At 41.3% G+C, this 20,947-nt stretch overlaps 1 protein-coding gene across 1 annotated transcript in view; it reads right to left on the reverse strand.

The window, feature by feature from the left end:
* Positions 1-273: 273 nt before the first annotated feature.
* Positions 274-20,947, reverse strand: part of Zmynd8 (Zinc finger MYND-type containing 8) — a 56,362-nt gene continuing 35,688 nt past the window's right edge. Inside the window, exons 5-8 of the mRNA XM_067759296.1 lie at positions 16,463-16,640; positions 13,019-16,386; positions 11,575-12,474; positions 274-2,881 (exon numbers count right to left, since the gene is read on the reverse strand). Coding sequence (XP_067615397.1) covers positions 2,555-2,881; positions 11,575-12,474; positions 13,019-16,386; positions 16,463-16,640 — 4,773 coding nt within the window. The 3' untranslated portion in view covers positions 274-2,554. The remainder of the gene's footprint in view (positions 2,882-11,574; positions 12,475-13,018; positions 16,387-16,462; positions 16,641-20,947) is intronic.

Raw genomic sequence — 20,947 nt, forward strand, 5'->3', positions numbered from 1 at the left:
ATGATAACTCATTATTTAGTCAGAAAGAGTAATCAAATTGTATTTATGTGTAGGGAAATTCAAAATTTAAGCATCTAAATGCTGAATTGAATCTAAAAATGTTCCAGTTTTATTTTAGAAAGAGTATGTCGGGCTTTAGAATAGTCAATGGGATGTTAGAAAGTGTTAGCTGGATTTGCGAATCGTTAACTTGGGTTCTAAAAAAAAGTCGTTGGATTTATAAATAATCAGATTTACGCGTGTTTTTTCGGAAGCGATTTTAGAAATGGTCAATTGGTTTTCTCAGAAGATAAAAATTTTATTTTTTTAACATTTTTTAAAATTTTATTTTTTTCTAAATTTCAACTGACTCTTAATAAAATATAATTGGAAATAGTTTAGAAAGTAATTCATGTTCATAAACTTCACATAAAGATTAAGTTTTTTTTAACTAAAAAATAAGTTAAATAACGTTTATATTTTCATTTAATGCTTCATCTTTTATTTTATAGTAGCAATCATTTAAATCCACAGATTTTAACTTCATTACTTGATTATTTTGTGAACTTTTTATTTGTAAATTAACCTTTTATTTTTTTTTTTACACGCGGAAAACGAGTTTTTGTAATATCTTATACTCATATTATTGATGTTTAAACTATGTAGCACTTAGTAGTCATAATAATAATAAAAATATGTTATATGTATTAATTACATTTACTTTTTATATAGAAAAAATACATCGGTGTGTTTGTGTTTATTAAATATCTTCGGCTTGGAGTGCAAAACTGCTAATTTACATATCAGGCAGAAAACTATTTAAACCTTTCATTGAAAGCATATACAATGAACTCATCAAAAAGTTGATTTACTTTGTGTTTGGCCAATATTTGCTATTACGATGCATTAGCTCCTGCTCTGCAAAACTGCATAAATAAGAAATTTTTGGAAAAAGGGTACTTAGCAGGTTCGCACTCTAAGCCGACGATATGTATGTATTTTTTCATGTACTTCTATTTTGTGTAGCTCCTCAGCCAAAAATGCATATGCATGTGAAACTACAGATTTTACATAATAATACTGCACACACAGTATTTATTTATTTATTACTGCCCTAAGCCGTGTTACAAGTGTGATTCATGAAGAATTCAAAGTTAAAGGACTAGCATTTTCAAAAACATTATATAAACATTAAAGTTAAAAAATCTTAAATACATGAAACGATTTTGTGAATGCGTAAAACTGCAGTCTTTTTCAAAATAAAATTCATAGTAAAAATCTGCATGCGCCAAATAAATATATAAAGTCTATAGTAACCCATGCATATTTTCTATCGCAAATCGTTTTATAAAAAATATAAATAACATATCGACGGTCAAGCGAAAGATCGATGGATCCAACTCAGATGGAAGTTTGGAAAAGTAAACGCACAATACAAACATCCGGTTCCAGAAGACCCTACCTCTTATTTGTTTCAAAAGACGCTCAATGACAGCTGAGAACTTATTGAGTTACATTCTAAGTTACAGTCCCTTCCCTGATCGAGCGATCTTTGCTCAGCCGTCGATACATGCATACATAAATACATATGTATGTATGTGGTGTGTGATATTTATATTTGATACTATTTAAGGTTAATTATAAATACATATTTCGTTTCAAGTTTAGCCATACTTTTAAAATAATTAAACAAAATAAACACTATAAATATTCTTTTTTAGTTTCATTGTTATGTAGTGTATATATATTTATATTTTGTATATATATGTATGTCAATACGTTGCAGTGTATTCGTGTTTATGTACATATGATATATATATGTATATGAATATGCACATGCAAGCTTTGCTTCTGTAGTACTTCTCGATGAATATGAATATGAGTATGACAAATTTTATTGTATAATTTTAGCCATAAATGTATGTAAGTTTGCTAGTATGTATGTATGTCTCTGTATGTTTCAACATACAATTATAACTTTTTAAAATTCAATATACTTTAATTACGAAAATATGACCACTTATTTACAAATACTTATAATCTAAAATAAGTAGTATTATCTAACATTAAAATTAAATCAAAATGCGGTATTAAATAAATAAATTATGTCGGTAAATATTTACATAGTCAGAGTGCACAGCACTTCGTTGTTTTAGTGTTGATATGAAGGTAAAATAATACAGCTAAACTGATCACACTTCAAAGTGTAATACTCTGAAATTAATACAGTACGACTTTTGCCTTCCATTCAACTCTCATCCAGCTTTGTAGTGACCTACTCATGAGAGAAATCGACATGCGGCCGCAATTGCCCGATCAAGATGGGTTGATAAACAATTTTTTCCATTGCTCCTGCAGCTGATACAGCAGCTCCTCCTCATCCTTCTCCCCCTGCTGAGCCGGATGCTGCTGCCATTGCTACTGCCTGTGCTATCATTGCATTTTTGACTCTTAATGCCATTAATCGTCCTGCTCCGTTACTGTAGCTGCTGTTCGATCTGCTGCTGCTCGTATTTAATACATTTTGTGTAGTACGACTACCGATATTTACATTAGACTCGATTTCAGCGCATAATCACATTTTTGTCGGCCGGATAACACCACAAGACGTTGCAGCTGTGGATGATCCACCACTTGTGGCGGTGCCATGCATTGTTTGTTGCATAGCAGCTGAACGATTTCTCGAATTTCCCCTGGACATTGACATATTTGATGTTCCACCACTGCCACTTATCATTCGCTGTTGATGTTGTTGCTGAGATGTTAGCTGCGATAATGCCGGGCTTACATTTGATCCTGGTGCAGTTAATGTAGCCATGTTTGTAATACCCGTATTGTTGTTTGGTGCAGCACTTGTCAATTCCCAACTACTGCCGCGTTGCACCAGTGCTGTGATGGGTAACTGTGCGCCATTAGAAATAAGAAAAATAGGTTTTAAACAAATATATATATATATAAATATGATTTTAGAAAGAATGTATTTTAGCAGACTCGTTAGAGCTTGCCCCACGACAGCCAGTATTATTCGGCTTTTATCCGACCAATGGTCGGTATTTTAGTATATTCCGTTTAATCCGTTCATGAACAGCCACCAGCTTAGCATGTTAAAGTACTGCAACAACAAGAATAACCTGTTCTGTCCAAACATTTACCTGTCTGTCTATTCTACTTTCTCGTTCCCCTCATTTCCACCTTAGTTATTCCCACTCTACCGTCCCTTTTATGTCTCTACATCCCCTATCATGCACTTACTCTTAACTTCTGTACGTCCCTCACTACATCTCCTATTTCCTCATAGGTTTGCATAACCTTCCGGAATAACTCCATCCCATTGTCTCTCTATTTCTCTCTTCTCCATTTTTCCTGAACTCTCAGTTTTTTTCTATTCTCTATCCCTACCCACTCCTCTCCCCGAATTTTTAAATCTTACATACTCTCGCCCTCTTTCAAAGTTATACTCTTTTCTATCTGCCCTCTCCCCCTCTCTCCTTCTCAAACTTCAACCCCTCTGCTATTTCTTCCTTTTCCCATCTCTCTGTGTCTTTCTTTCCCTCCATACCTTTTTTCTCATTATTTCTCCTTTTTCTTCTTGTAGCAGTACTCATCGGTTCTCATCTCTCTCTTTCTCTACATACTTTCCGGCTTGCTATCTTTTTTTTACTATTTCTCTCTCCTATATATGTTCTATGTCCAAATTTCTGCTTCTATTCTATTGCACACAGAGTATATTAACTTTGATTGCATAACGGTTGGTTGTACAGGTATAAAGGAATCGAGATAGATTATAGGCTTCCATATATCAAAATCATCAGTATCGAAAATAATTTGATTGAGCCATGTCCGTCCGTTTGTCCGTTCATCCGTCTGTGCGTTAACACGATAACTTGAGTAAATATTGAGATATCTTCACCAAATTCGGTACACGAACTTATCTGGACCCAGAATAGATTGGTATTGAAAATGAGCGAAACGGATGATAACCACGCCCACATTTTAAATATACAACATTTTGGAAAACAAAAAACCTGATTATTTATTAAATAATACACCAAGAATGTTGAAATTTGACATGTGGACTGATATTAACTCTTGATAAAAATTAAAAAAAAAATGCTTAAATGGGAGTGGCACCGCCCACTTGTGATGAAATCAATTTTACAAATATTATTAATCATAAATCAAAAATCGTTAAACCTATCGTAACACAATTCGGCAGAGAGGTTGCCTTTACTATAAGTAATGCTTTGAAGAAAAATTAACATCGGTTAAGGACCACGCCCACTTATATATAAAAGATTTTTAAAAGGGTCGTGGACGAATAAAATAAGTTATATCTTTGAAAAAAAGAGCTTTATATGAATGGTATTTCATTTCCCAAGTGGATTTATAACAATAAATAGGAAAAACTTCAATTTAAAAAAAAATGGTCGTGGCACCACCCCTTTTATGACTAAGCAATTTTCTGTTTCGGGAGCCATAACACGAAGAAAAATTAACGGATCGTAATAAAATTGGGTACACAAATTTTCCGTATAGTAGAAAATATTTCTGGAAAAAATGGACGAGATCGGTTAAAGACCACGCCCACTTTTATATAACAGATTTTTAAAAGGGTCGTAGACGAAAATAATAAGCTATATCTTAGCGACAAAGAGCTCTGTGTCAATAGAATTTTACTTTCTAAATTGAATTATAACATTAAATTGGAAAACACTAAAATTTTTGAAAATGATTGTGGCACCGCCCTTTTATAACTAAGCAATTTTCTATGTTTCGGGAGCCATAACTCGAAGAAAAATTATAGCAGAAAATATTTCTAGTAAAAAAGGACGGGATCGGTTAAAGACCACGGCAACGTAGATATAAAACAAGTTTAAAAGGGTCGTAGACTAGAATAATAAGTTATAACTTAGCAAAAAATTGTTTTGAATCAATGATATTTCACTTATCAAGTTGTATTGTAAGAGAAAATGGGGAGACATTTTTTTTAACGGACGGTACCACGTGTTATGTAGAAAAGTAATTTATCTGAAATGAAATGTACAATTGAAGCTCACGCTGAGTATATAATGTTCGGATACACCCGAACTTAGACACCTTTACTTGTTCATTGAGTTGCAAAATGTGCCCCCTGCTCCAGAAAAAATTGAATTTTCCACCGATTCGAAGTACTTATACGACATGGCCCATGCAATTTCTAGCGGCGTGGTTCCGGTGGATCTGGCTAACATCAAACCAGGGAAAATTGTACATTCTCGGAGGCTCACCAAGGCCGCTAGATTATTGCGATTATATGTGACAACGGAAAATCCAGATGCAAATTTAAGAATTCTGGTTGAATTTATAATTAAATGTTATGTGCCAATGTACTTCAATATCAAGTATTACAGCTCTGTCGTGTACGGCAGTGCATTATTTTTCAAGTTCATTGGTTGGTCACGATTTCTAGAACCTCGTTTAAGCAAAATTGTCAATCAAGTAATTAAAGATAATTCATATTATGCGTATTCGGAAATATCTTGTTATCAATGTTGTTTGATGATAGCAAAGAAAAGCGCGACTGTGCCATCAAGAAAATTCTACGCTATCGAACCGATGTTGACGAGCCAATGGAACTTAGAGTTTATAAAAAACCAGATATAAACTTTAATTGCACAAGTTATACGGAAATGATCAATTTGAATGATATAAATATCGTATTTGAACCACCATTCACGCGAAGCATTCCGTACGATACATTGAAAGAATATTTAAATCAAGATGATCCACCGTTTAATGATCCAAAAATTCCATCACACATACAAGGAACGGAACGACATGTTCAATTGCTAGCTAGCGTTTCCAAACGGGTTATACCGGAAAATGTAGAGGCTGTTATGGCGACGACATTAGAGAGCCGTGCGAAATTGCCCGGACTTGAAAGTAAAAGTCTTCAAACAATAATTTTTTTTGGTTTCTTTTCTATAACTCACTTAAATTAATATATATATTATTCTGTTTTATGAGCTCTAGGCCTGTTTTAAATAAAACAACTCCGTTTGTTGCTTATATGTATTTAATTTCGATATTTCGATCTCAATCTGAGATCATCATCAGGAATCTTCCGCTGTGATGCAAACAGGCCTAGAGCTCATAAAACAGAATAATATATATATTTATTCATTAACGGCCAATAAACAAATTAATTATGTCACTTAAATTAATTTTTTCATTTACATATGTTCTGACTAAATAAATTTCTTAAGAGAAAAAATAGATATTATAATAAATAAATAATAAATATTATTATAAATAAATAAATGAAAATAAAGAAAAAACATAGCCATTTAGCTGATTTTTTCATGTAAAGTGCAAAACCGGCGATTTTTTGAAATGTTTGTATGGTGAACCCCCAGGGGGGTTCCAGGGGGTGTGCCACTGGCATCGGTGGGTCGGGCGTCCAAAGATAGTGGGGTCGGTCATACATTTGGACTCGATTGGAGCACCGCTTCCCAAGGCAGTCGGTTCTATGTACCGGAGCGACTCGGGATTTTTCCCGACCAAGGACTGTCATTTCAGTGTGACCCCATTTAATTTGTTTCGTCCTTCCCACAAATTGTTACCCTCCCAGCAGCTCCTTGCAGCAGGACTGCATACATATTCTCTTCCTCCGGGAAGGTATCGAACCCAATCCGGGTCCGTCTCCTGACCCCGGTCCCTAGAAATGGTTTTGCTGCATTTGCCAGAAAAGAATCTTTTTAGGACGGTCATATTCTGTTCAGTGTGTCTCGTGCAAGGGATGGTTGCATCGGACAGGTTGTTCTGGGCTTGATCGCAAAACCCGACGTCCACGTAACTTTTATAAATCTTTTGTGGCTCCTTGCTGCTCACGCCCAAGGGCGTCCCGTAGTCTACGCCTAAGCGCCCCCCCCCCCCCCCCCCCCCACTACCTTCTAGCAGCCTCGCTGCTCAGCAAGCCACAACAAGTACCCGCTGCTGCTCGCGCCCCACGGCGCCAACAACTCAAACAGCTGTAACCACTCATAACTACTACCTTCGTAGTAAAGCTGGTAGCAATGCTGAGCATTAGCCCCTGCCCCCGTCTTATTCTCCCCCCTCTTTTCTGGCAGCAATCATGCAGGTCAGGGAAACAGACTCTTAATCCCTACCTCCGTTTGCACGGTCTGCCAGCACAGAATATATAGGTTTGCGACATCCGCTCAATGCAGCTCCTGCCTTGGGTGGTGCCACTTTCCTAGATGTTCTGGTCTCCGCGACGGCAACCCCTCGACGGGTTTCATCGCGCCATGTTCCCTAGAGTGGCGGCGTCACCCCTCATGCACTTCAGAATTCTGCAGTTAAACTGTAATGGACTAACTGGGAAGATTACGGAGATAGTCGATTTCATGAAGCGGCACAACATCCGCATTGCTGCGATTCAAGAGACTAAAATCACAGCAAGATCTGCATTGCAGACCTGCTCTGGGTATAATGTCCACAGGAAAGACCGCGAGAGCGGAAATGGAGGCGGCCTTGCGTTTATTATACACCACTCTGTGCAATATTATATATTTGATCCTGGCATCGACCGCAGGGACAATGTCTTAGAACGTCAAGGCCTATCTGTTCGGTCAGGCGATGCAAATCTAGAAATCATCAACATCTACATCCCTCCTGTCACCTGTTTCCCCAGTGGATACCGCCCTAATATCGAGGCCTTACTCACTGGCAACAATCGCATTATCTTAGGCGATTTCAATGCCCATCACGACCTATGGCATTCAAACTTGCGGGCGGACAGTAGGGGTGAGATGTTGGCGGATCAAATAGAAGAAACGACGTTCTGCACAATAAACGGAGACGCCCCCACACGTATGGTAGGAAGCTGTCATAGCTCGCCAGATATCTCAATCGTGAGCGCAGAACTCGTAAACTGCGTCAACTGGCAGCCGATGGCAACATTGGCATCCGACCACCTGCCCATACTTATTTCGTTCGAGCGTACCGCCGACTTCATCGTCACCGAAAAACGCACTTTCATAAACTTCAAAAAAGGAAAGTGGGAAGAATATAAATCTGCAACAGACAGCAGCTTTGCTGCCCTCCCTATCCCGACTGATGCCCGCCAAGGGGAGCGTGCCTTCCGTAAGGTCATTGAATCCGCCTCGGCACATTTCATTCCCGCCGGGAGAATTCCCGAAATCCGGCCCACTTCCCGGCGGAGGCCGCGAGCTTAGCGAGGGAATGCGACCTTATAAGACAGCTTGATCCAGGCGACCCCCAAATAAGGGATATAAACCAACGCATCAGATTGCTTGTGGACGAACACAAGCGGGCGAAATGGGAAGAGCACCTAAGAGGTTGTAACCTCTCTACCGGTGTAGGTAAACTTTGGTCCACCGTAAAGTCCCTATCGAATCCGACTAAGCACAAAGACAAAGTTTCCATCGCCTTTGGCGATAAGGTGCTGTCGGATGCGAAAAAATGCGCGAGCGCTTTCTGCCGACAATATATAATGCATCCTACGGTTGACAAAGATAGACGGAGAGCCAACAGACACGCACATAAACACAAATTCAGCGCGTCACCAGTCACCATCACCGCTAGAGAGGTTGAGGACGCCAGTGGTCGCGCTAAACCATCCAAAGCAGTGGGCCCAGACGGCATAGCCATGCCGATGCTTAAAAACCTAGGGAAAGAGGGTTTCAAATATTTAGCGCATGTCTTCAACCTGTCTCTTTCCACCTTTGTCATACCCGAGAAATGGAAAATGGCCAAAGTGGTCCCGCTACTAAAGCCTGGGAGACCAGCTAACATAGGTGAGTCATATCGTCCGATATCTCTCCTATCGCCAGTGGCAAAGACGCTTGAAGCCATTTTGCTCCCTTATTTCCAAGCACATTTGCAGCTAGCCCCTCATCAGCATGGCTTCAGAAAACTCCATAGCACTACCTCCGCGCTAGATGTCATTAGCACCCAGATAAATTGCGATTTGAATCAATACCCCCACCATAGAACAGTACTCGTAGCGCTAGACCTATCAAAAGCCTTTGATACGGTCAACCATGGCTCGTTACTGCAAGAACAGGAAGGGTCTACCCTTCCCCCATGTCTTAAAAGGTGGACCGCAAATTATCTGGGTGGTCGGCAGGCATCGGTGCAATTCAGAAACGAAACATCAAAACCAAGGAGAATTAAACAGGGGGTGCCACAGGGTGGTGTCCTATCCCCACTTTTGTTTAATTTCTACATATCTAAGCTACCTTCACCACCGGAAGGAGTCACAATCGTTTCCTACGCCGATGACTGCACAATAATGGCCACAGGCCCAGGCCCAGAGATCGATGAGCTTAGCAATAAAATAAACGGCTATCTCCCTGATCTCTCCAGTTTTTTCGCCTCGCGAAACCTGGCATTGTCACCGACTAAATCTTCCGCGACCTTATTTACAACATGGACGCCCCAAATGTCGACCATATTGAACATCCACGTCGATGGCACTACGCTACCGACTGTCCTACACCCCAAAATCTTGGGTGTGACGTTTGATCAGGATCTACATTTTGGTGCGCACGCAACCGCAATTGTTCCGAGAATTCAGAGCCGTAATAAAATCCTCAAATCCCTTGCTGGCAGTACCTGGGGAAAAGATAAAGAAACGCTCATGACCACATACAAAGCAATTAGCCAGCCGATTACGTGCTACGCGTCACCCATATGGTCGCCAAGCCTAAAAACTACCCACTGGAAGAAACTACAGGCCTGCCAAAATACTGCTCTCAGAATCGCCACGGGCTGTCTTCTTATGTCCCCAGAACACCATCTGCATAATGAGGCGAGAATACTCCCCATCAGGGAGAGAAATGAGATGCTGACCAAGCAGTTTCTGTTGAATACCCAGAAACCTGGGCATCCCAACAGACATCTGATTGACGAACCAGCACCGCCTAGGGGCCTAAGGAGTCATCTCCGTAAGCATTTTGAGGAAATACGGCACCTGAGAACCCAGCCGTATGAAGCGAAAAAACACAAGCAGGTCCTTGGTGAACTCCATAGACAGGCGTCGGACCTTTATGTCGGGAATTGCCCGGTGAATCCAGTACTTGAAGAAAAATATCCAGAACTCGCGGAAGAGGAACGCATACTCCCCAGGGAAACGCGTGTCACTCTTGCTCAACTTCGTTCTGGATACTGTAACAGGTTAAACTCTTACCTATCCAGAATCAACCCCGACATACAAAATGTATGCCCCGCTTGCAATGTGTCCCCACATGACACCAACCATCTCTTTAATTGTAATGTGGAACCAACGCCTCTAACACCCCTTTCCTTATGGTCCACCCCTGTTGAAACGGCAAGTTTCCTTGGACTCCCGTTAGAGGATATTGATGACAATTTGTGATCGGTCGCGGCTATTAGGTGGGGCGAGCATTGCTACAACAACAACAACAACATTGGAGCACTCTAAATGGGTCAAAGTGGGATTTTTCAAAATTTGCCCCTACCCAAAAGTTCGACCCAAATTGGGGGACATCAGAATTCGTTTTAGAGGTATGGTTCCTTCGGCAAAGTTTCTTATTTTGATCCCTAGAATCGACCCGGCCTATTGTTGAATCTCTAGTTCACTCATAACTCTCTATCTCAACTGTGGTTTACTTGGCCGTGTGGTTGCTTTGCAAGGAAAGCCCTGATAAAATTACTACAGCTGGTTTGTAAATATGCAGTTCAGGGAGTAAATTCTCTCCCAGACTCATACCGTTATTATAAAAGCCTTCGTTGAAAGACCGGTAACCTTAAGGGCCTTTTGACTTATTTTTTTTCTGGGCATATCAAAGAAAATCTATGGCGTGTGGACCGCCTAGCCCTTAATTCTATTTCAAAAATATTGCTATCAAACGAAGGTTATTGGGAAATTTAAAACAAACAAAAAATAATAATTTCAAAAGAAGGTTTAACCAGTTTCGTAGAATTTGACTTAAATGTGATATGGAAGGATTGCTGCAGAAATTTAGGACAAATAACCAGAGAACTGCAAAAATCACAATTTTCTTGATATAATCAAACACTAAAACTTGCATTCACATTCAATCATGCGAATAAACTCATAATTGAATAAACTCAGCATCTGTCTTTACTAGACTCCGTTAGCATGATTGCGATCGAATGACCGAACAGGTTTTGCGTACGATTGTATTGATCAAACGAAGTCAAGCGGAGAATATAATCAAAGCACGAGAATTAGTATCGTTTAGTTCGGCAAAGAAACAGAATCGAAAGCAATGTTTATATGTAGCTTGTCGCCGTGACGTAAAGGCAGAAGAATCATGCAAATATTCAGACGCACGGAGTTTTCATATTTGCCTTTCCATTCCGATGAATGTAATCGCTGTTGAGGCAAACGAGCAAACGCCTGAATTGATTATATTCACGCATGCAATAAGTTGGTTGATTTTAAATCAATGTCGATTATGTTCGTTTAAGCAAGTTGGATCATTGAACACGATCATGTTAACGAATGTAATCGAACGTTGTAGTGTTCGATTTTTGTTGTTCTCTGAACATAACATCTGCTGGCTCTTCGAGTAATCGTAGTAAACACAAATTTCCATTACTTACCGGTATATTGACACGTTGCACTGCATAAGTTGAGCCGCGTATATTAGCACCACCAGCACTACTGTTATTATTGTTATTATTACCACATTGTGGCACTGTACGTAAATATGTATTCGAAGGTAATTTAAGTAATTCATTTGCTGCGCTTGCCGCCACAGACACACCAGAAGCATTTGAAGTGGCTATTGTGGCCAATGTATTGCTAGCAGCAATAGAATTTGCAATAGATAGCTGATGAACTATTTTAGACGATGTATGTTTATCTTTTTTGTTGTTGATCATTGCACTTTTATTGTAATGCGTTATCGTTTGCTGGTGTGCCATAGCCATTGAAGTTGTTGATGGCGTTACAGTCAATATGCCACTACTTGAAACCTTACCCACAGCAATAGTTTGTTGTTGCACCTGTTGTTGTTGATGGCCAAGTGTCGATACAGTTGTTGTCATAGTGCTGGCTGGTGGTTTTGCTAAACTATCTGCGGCACTAACAGTTGTAGGGCGTGTTTGTGCGCATGTTCCTGAATGACGTGACCAATGCATTTGCTGGCATGGATAATCACAATATGATGTATTCCAACAACAATAAAATTGTGCTTCACGTCCACAATTCGAACACCATTGCTTCTTTTTAGTCTCCTCAATGGAACGTAAACGCTCTTGTTCACATTGCTTGCGTATCTCGTTGGCAATGCGTGTTTTCTCATTTTCCATACTTTTACGCATTTCACAAATCATCAAATCTGAAGTACGTTTAAGTTCTGAAATCTCTTGTTCATATGTCTGTTTGGTGCGTTCTAACTCCATTTTCAGCAGCGTAATTTTTGCTTGCAAGACGGGTTCTTCTCCAACAGACATCTCAACCATTGTGTCCTCCATGACTGATATGAAAAAATCCGTTAGCTAGCAAAGAAATAGATACATTTTATAATGCAGAAAGTACTAAATCAAAGTTGTTTCATCTGTTACTCAGAGTAAGATTGTAAAAGTAAAAAATCAAGGAATTAATTTACAAGATTGCGGGCTCGAATCGAGACGCTTTGATAGCTGAATGCTTAAAACAGCGGCGCCTAAACGTTGCCGATGAAGGAATTTAGCAGTTCCCGAAATGGATCTATACAACGAGCTTTGGCAGTTGTCTAAATTTTTTCTTTCTTCTATTCTAATTAAAAAATTTTTTATTTGCAAAAATAATTTATCATAACAATAGTGATAAAATAATTATTGTTAGGCCTTGTAGCTCGATTCGAACCCGCGATCAATAGGACTATATAACAACAAGAATTAATTTACTCAACCTCCATTGTTTAGGCGGTCCACGTGACCACCACACCACGGCGGCCGCGGTTTATAGGTAATGATAACAGTATAATAATATTTAGGATGAGACTCAAATTCTACCCTGATTTTGCTTATAAAATCTAAAAATTAACTGAATCCCACTCACCTTGTGCGCATTATCTACCAACGTTTGACAGACCGGCCCCGCTTGCGAGGGAAACATTGTTGCGCCTTCCGATTGCAAAGGACCATTGGGACGTTTTATCATTTTTGGTGGGCCACGACAAATCGCATCAGTAACCATTGCCGCCATTGTGGGTGTCACAAAATCAGTATACGAGGTACTTGCCATTCCGCTTATGCTGCTCGTGCTGGCAATAACTGTCTGTGCAGATAACTCAATTGCTGATGATATGGATATGGAGCCGCTAATGTTACTACTGCTACTACTTATGTTACTGTTGGTGCCCAATATTGGTAAGCCAGCTGCCATAGAAACGACAGATGTGGGCGCTAATATATTGATAGATGGTTGTGAGAGACCAGCCAATGGTGGTGGTGCTGACATGGTGAGCGGTGTTAATAGTGTTGGACCATTTGAACCCAAAGTCCCATTGCAGCTGACGATTGGAGTGGCTATTGGTGTACTATTGATAGTAACATTGCCAAAGGAGGTGGAGGAATTGCATGACAAATTTGCATTATGGTTAGTAGTCGAATTTCCTGTAATATTGTTGTCACCACTCAAGGAAGCCACAACTGTGGGCATCTTGGAGACAGCAGTTAATGGTGGCACTGGAATTGAATGCGTGCTGTGGCTGGCGGTATTGTTGCTGTTGCTGCTCACGTTGGCATTACGTTGTGATGATTCATGCGGCGACCACGCTTGCCTTGGTATGGATACCATACTATTCTTTAGCAATGTTCGTTTCATATCGTTGTTCGGCATACAAGGTGATGTCGAAGGTGTCGGCAAACCTGTTGGTGATGGCTGTGCAGCCACAGAAATTATTTTGCTCGCCGGGCTAATATCGGGTGTTACACGATTCGTAAACGATTTTCGTGCGCGCTGCTGCGAAACTTGCAATGAGGATGTTAAGGGTGCGTGCACCGGTTGTGCTATCACTTGTGGCGGTGCTGTTTGTTGTTGTTGCGGCTGTTGTTGCTGCACTAGCGTACGATTTGTTGTATTATTAAATGTAACTGTACTTTTTTGTGCCGGTGTATGTGCCACCGCCGATGCTGGCAACGGACCATAGGGGACACCACGCGCAATCGGTCGTCTGACAGGCGGGCTTGTATTCATAGCTGCTGCAACAGCTGCTGTCGCTGCATCCATTGCAGCAGCCGCTTCTTGTGCTACCTGCGCCTGTGATTTCAATGCAATTAAAGTTGGCTGCATGCTACGCGTGTTTTTTACATTAACACGTTGGATCATAGTATCACCCACACGTACTGCATCCGTCAAAGTAGGTGGAATCGCTGCATTTGTTGTTTGTGTTTCGCATGCCTTATCGCCAGGTTGCGCTGACACACTAAGGGACATTTGCGTAGTAGAAGCAGATGATGAACCGGTTGCTCCTACGGCAGCGTTTGTCGCCAATTCCTCTTCATCGGACATAACTTCCTTCTTCACTAATGATAAGTTCGGTTGCAAAGTTGATGATGCTGGATTAGGTAGCAGGGGGGCCGGCATAGCCGGTTTCGGTGCCGGCACAGCTACTGTGGCAGGTGGAGCGGCAGTTGTTGCTTTTATTTTAATGTCCGCGCTTGTACGCGTCTGCTTGCCCGATTTCGCAGGCATTTGTATATCCGTTTCATCATCCGAAGCAACTTCTTTTTTTATTTCCACAAATGGCACCAAATCTTTGAGTATATGTGTGGTAGCTGCAGATTTTCCCGCAGTTGCACTATCATTCTCCTTTTTAAGCGGGCAACTAGTAGCACTGCTATTGGCTTTCTGTTTGTTGCCACTACTTGTGTTGTTGTTGTTATTTTGTTGTTGTTTACCATTTGCCGGATCTACTCCTGGATTGTTTTCTTCGGCTGGTAACTGCGCCTGAGCGTTATTTGTATTTGCAGTCGCCATTGCTGATATCATTGGTTTAGCCGGTTCACCATGCGACTTCTTGCCTCCATCTTTTGATATTTTCTTAATTGTCACACCATGCTTATTTTTCACTAATATTTGCATCATCGCTTGAGCATTCTTCGTTTGAGGCGTTGCTGGTGACGTTTGTACTGTTGCCGATATAAATTCTTCCTTTGCTACATTCGTTGCCGTTATCATTGTCGGTGTTTTCCCTTCCCTCGTTGTTGCATCCAACTTCGCTGAGCTAACAGTACTATTGTTAGAATCAGATGTTGCTGCAGGGGGAGCTGTTCCTTTCGACTCAACGTCAGAGACCAATTCATTTGCTTTCGTCTTAAGTTTAATCAATGGTACACGAGGCGGGGTCTCGTGTTTCTCATGTTTCGCATGCTTCGAACGATGACGCTCAGTGTCAGCATTTTTAGTCGTAGCACTGCAGCCACTACCAACACTACCAATGCTTGTATTTGGGCTGCCAGTATCTGTGCCAAGCTTCCGCTTGCCGGTCGCAATCGTATTTGCGCTGCCACTTGCATTGTTCACGTTTACTTTCTTTCTGGTAGCTCCTTCCTCTTCATCAAATTTAATCATTTTCGGCAATGGTAACTCTAGATCTTCGCCACCAGCCTCTTTTTTTCGTTCGCTACTCGATTTTCGTTTTAATATCACTGCAGTCACTTTTGATGTATTACTTTCGTCGGAACTAACTTTATTAACAACCTCATATTTAGATGCAATCAATGACGGCTTTATTTCATTAACACTGCCAGAAACACTGTTTGCGCATGTGCCGCCGCCACCACCCGATTTTTTACTCGGACTACCAGAATTGTCCGAGTCATTTCCTGATGATTCTGTAGTGCTTGCTTTCTTAATAATCGACAAATGATTGTCTGCCGTTTTTACAATTTTATACTGCAGCGGAGGTTTTGGCAGCAAAGCCTGTTGCTTCTTCATATACTCTGTTACACCTGGCATCATCATTTCCAATTGTTGTAACTCTTCGGCTGGTTCGTATGGTGTTTTTAATTTGGCATACTTGAACGTACCGACTTTTGATTTTATTTTTGCAATATGCAATTCCACTTCTTTAATGCAATCGGCCAATTCGCGTGCAGATCGCTTTCCGGTTTGTGTATTTGGATCCTGTTCAGAGTAGAGGAAGCAATCTTTCACTGGCACAAACGCCCGATCATGTTCGCCAAAGAAGCGTACATTAACATGTGACAGTCCTTGTCCCGGTCCCATAGCTTTGGCTGGCCAATAGGGAAATCCTTTCAATTTTGCCCAAAGTAAGAGATGTGGTTGGGAGCATACATCTACAAACCAATCGGTACGTGTATTGGCATTTAAATAACATTCACCGCAAGTGTCGATTTCATTGGTTTCCTGACGGCATACCTTGAGTATGGCCTTGGCGGTGAACACTTCTTTGCTGGAGGCTATATTTGGGAGGGTAAAGGCGACATTTAGTTAGGAATGATATTCGGTTCTGTTTTTTTCCTATTGATTACTTACTGCCGCTGCTTAGTATAAGTGCGTTATGCAAAATCCATTTCGTTTCGTTAAGAAATTCTTCGGGACACCGAAAAACGCGTTTCTCTATCTTATCCTGTAATGTTGTGAATGTAACTGGATTTACAATGTACTTGGAGTAATGCATAAGATCCTCCTCGGTGTATAGGAACATGGAGTACTGCAAAAAAGAATTAAAATTAGCCCTGGCCAAAATATGCCTTCAAGCATTTATAACCTAACAGATAGAGTATAATGTACTAAAACCCTCATTTTGGTAGTAACAACAAAAAGAACGCAGTCGACCTCTCGTTCACTTGGTAGTTCCCCTCCAATTAAACTCCTATTCTCCTTAGGCCCGGTTTTTCAGTAGTTGGTTAAGCTAAGCTTAAACTAAGTTTGCTTAAACTCTAGTCAAATTTAAACTCCAGTTAATCTACTGAGCAGTTTTTCAGTCACAGTTTAAGGCAGCCTTTGAGGTATGCTTTTTTGTGCGGCAACATTGGTTTTTTTATTATCTAGATAATTTGTAGATACTGTTGACGTGCTGGATTTTGTTTACCCAACAAACATGAAAAAAAAATTCTCCAGCGAAATATATATCTAGTTCCGGAAGTGATATCTAACATCTTTATTTAATTATCTTTAAACCAGATAGTTCTCGAGCTGATATCCAACTTCATTCTCTAATCACTATCAACTTTTGAAAAATTTTTTGAAATTAAAAGTTTTTGAGTTGATCTCCAACGTCATTAATATTTTCCAATTATTATCCTAATTTCGACAGATTTTGAGAAATGTACAGTTCTCAAATGTATATTCAACACATTTCTCAAGTTGATATCCTACTTTGCATATCGAGCTGAGGTGGAGTTGAAAAAAATCTCCCAGGTGGTACCACCAACACCATTGTCAGAAATACGCCTGGTTGATAGTAGTAATGAAGCGTAATTAATCAGTTTTGCCATCAGCAATACATTTTTTTATAATGGCGCGCTGCAAATTCAACAAAACTAACAGGTTAAGCCTAACGAGCGTTTGCATGTTTTGAAGCCGACTTCTTAGTAGAGGTTTACGCCGATCACTTTATTGGCGGTGGCGGCGCCCTCACGTTAAACAACTTGATTTTCTTATTTGAAAAAAAAAAAAAAATATTTAGGAAAGGTTATGTTTATATGTAGGTATTAAAAGAAATCGACGTTTTGGCCATTTTGGACCTCCCACGGCAACCGGTTCTATATTCTAGAGTGATCCGGGGTTTTTGCCAGGACCAATGGCTGACATTTCAAGATAATGCGGTTCAAATTCTTGCGGATCGATCAAAAAATTTCAGGAGTAGATCCTTGCGGAGGGACTGTATTACATTCACTTACGCCGTGGTGTGATGGTAGCGTGCTCTGCCTACCACACCGATGATCCGGGGTTAACTCTCCGGCCAAAGAAACATAAAAAATGGTTGAAACAAGTTTTTTCAATTAGAAGAATATTTTTCCAAGCAGTCGCCCCTCGGCAGTGAAAAGCTCTCAGTGAAAACTCATCTGCCTTGCAGATGCTGTTCGGAGTCGGCATAAAACAAGAAGGTCCCCGCCAATTTGTAAGAAAAATTAAAAAGGAGCACGAATCAAATTGGAAGAGAAGCTCGGTCTAAAATCTCTTTGGACGACGTCTACCACGCGATTTCTTTAAATCGTTTGTGGCTCCTTGCTGTTCACGTAAAAAGGCAACATACGGCCACTATTAATGGTCTATTAATCGTCATGATTCTCGTGGCACAGTCTTAACGATTAGCATCAATGCTAATTGTAGATCGCGCCAAAGAGCCCCACCAGTTTTTCGGCTGTTTTTAGAGCTACAATTTCCGAAGTTCAAACAGCGGCAATCCCGACCACCAGTCACTACCGCGCCTCCTAGCCCCCTATGTCAGCACATAACCTATAGGATTGCGACTTCAGGTGTAGCTCCGAAGACTTTCTAACGGATGTTTAAGTCGCGCTATGCTGTCGACCTACATAGCGCACAAGAGACTATGCGCATCACCATGGAAACACCTTGAAACGTTATGGGGAAGCTATTTGGCCAAGGATGCCGCCCTCTAAATCATAAGCTGTCTAAGTGAATACCATTGCGTAACTCATGGCTGAAAATCGTATAATCCTCGGCGCATTCACGCAATTTCAATTTGACAAGGACCTTGTATACACATTTTTAAATATAAGCCAAAACTTGCAGACGTTTGTGTTTGAAACATTGATTTCAACAGTCATCGTTAAATGAAAAACATATTTTAAAATGAAAGTCGAATAATTTTAAGTTGAAAGATGTTAATGGATATATGGTTAGGTTAGGTTAGGTTGCAAGGTCTGAGCTGGACACTATGGTAACAGCTCACTACTTAGGTCACCAATGGGCCCATTGTAATACCCTATACCGGCTCAAAGAGGACCCCTACCCTGCCTAAAGCGGGTCTAACCACCTCGTGGAAATTATAAATTTTGCTTCATAGCAAGAGACCTCAGCGAGGTCATGTAGAAAAGGTTTACCAAGGATAGCCATCCTACGCCTACTTAGCGCTGGACAGTGACAGAGAAGGTGCTGGACGCTCTCTTCCTCTTCTGTACATCTGCAGCTGCGACAATAGTCGAAGGTCGTTACCCCCATTCTAGCACCGTGCGTGCCTATTAAGCAATGCGCTGTTAGAACCCTTATCAGGGACGATAGAGCTGATTTGTTTAAAATCAGAAGCGCTTCTGTGCGCCCCTTGTCATATGAGGACCAGTTTTGCCTGGATGTTTCACACGATGATATGGCTGACCATAGTCCATTTGCAATTCTTATAGTGCTTGCGTTCACACGAAGCCTGAAAGTGGCCATGGGTATACCTACCGAATTATTTCCCAGAAGGATATGGTCGGTGGTGCTTCTTCTGGCCAGCTCGTCTGCTCTGCAATTGCCTTCAATATCCCTGTGCTCAGGTACCCATATAAGGCTGATACTGAAGTGCTAAGCCATCTCGTTAAGAGATCTGCGGCATTCAGTGACGACTATGCGTTGTCGACGAATGAGTCCAGGGCCTTTAATGCGGCCTGGCTGTCTGAGAAAATAAACAGCAGTTTACCATCATTAGGTATAGACCCGAGATGGTTCACAGCCCTGTGTATTGCCAGAATTTCAGCTTGGTAAACACTACAGTGATCTGGTAGGCGAAAAGAATCCTCTGGACCCAGATCCGGCGAAAAGAGGCCTGCAAGCTTAGAACCATCCGTGAATATGTTGATGGCACCCGGTACCGTATGTTGTCTGGTATTCCAGTCCTGTCGCGATGGTATATATATACTATAGTTTTTAACGAAGACGTTCTTTGGCGTGCAGTAGTCAGTGCGCACCGGTATTGGGACTGGGACGTTTATGCCCAGGATTGTTGCGTGTCCACTAGATCCATTTGACCAGAGACCTGTTTCCCTTATGCGCAGAGCGGCGATGACCGCTATTTCCTTCGCCTTTCCTTTGGAAGGTATAGCATTGTGTGGAGTGCTTCTGATGGAGTGGAGCCGAGAGCCCCGGTGATGCAGAGCCCCGAACTCCGTTGCACCTTTTGAAGCGTTTTAAGATAGGTAGTTTTAGCTAGTGCAGGCCACCAGACAAAGGCACCATAAAGAAGAATCGGGCGCACAATGGCTGTATACATCCAGTAGGTCACCTTAGGGGAGAATCCCCAGGGGGTGCCAATTGCCCTCTTGCAGGTGAACAGCGCTGCTGCTGCCTTCTTGCATCGCTCCACTATATGGTCACTCCATAATAGCTCCCTATCCAGAATGACTCCCAAATACTTTACTTGATCGCTAAACGCTAAAAACGTACCCCCAATTCTTGGCGGTGTTAGATGTGGTACTTTATACCTCCTCGTGAAGAGGACAAGCTCGGTTTTATCCGGGTTGACTTCCAAACCTGTGGCTGTGGCCCAGTGCGAAATTTTGGATAGTGCCCCTTCCATTAGGTTGCAAAGAGTTTGCGGAAATTTCCCCCGCATGCTGACGCAGATGTCATCTGCATACGCGATCACTTGGTGACCTTCTGATTCCATGAGGCGTAGTAGTTAGTTGACGATAACCACCCAAAGTAACGGAGAGGAAACAGCTCCATGCGGAGTGCCTCTGCCGACCGGTCTGCGGATAACGCATCCACCCAGCTCAGTTTTAATCTGCCTACGCGTAAGCAGATTGTATATAAACTCCACCAGGCACGCGTCCACCCCCAGATCGGTAAGCGCCGAAGTGATGGCCTCCGGGAGAACGTTGTTGAAGGCACCCGCTATATCTAGAAATGCCGCCAATGTGTATTCCTTGAGGTCTAGTGACCTTTCGATAACGGATACCAGTGGGTGCAAGGCCGTGTCAGTTGACCTGCCCTTAGTATAGGCATGCTGAGCCTGCGAAAGAAGCGACGGCTCAATCCTCCTCCTTATGTAGTCCTCTAGGAGTCTTTCGAGTG

The sequence above is a fragment of the Eurosta solidaginis genome, chromosome 1, assembly GCF_040869045.1.
Source record: "Eurosta solidaginis isolate ZX-2024a chromosome 1, ASM4086904v1, whole genome shotgun sequence".
Lineage (NCBI taxonomy): Eukaryota > Metazoa > Arthropoda > Insecta > Diptera > Tephritidae > Eurosta > Eurosta solidaginis.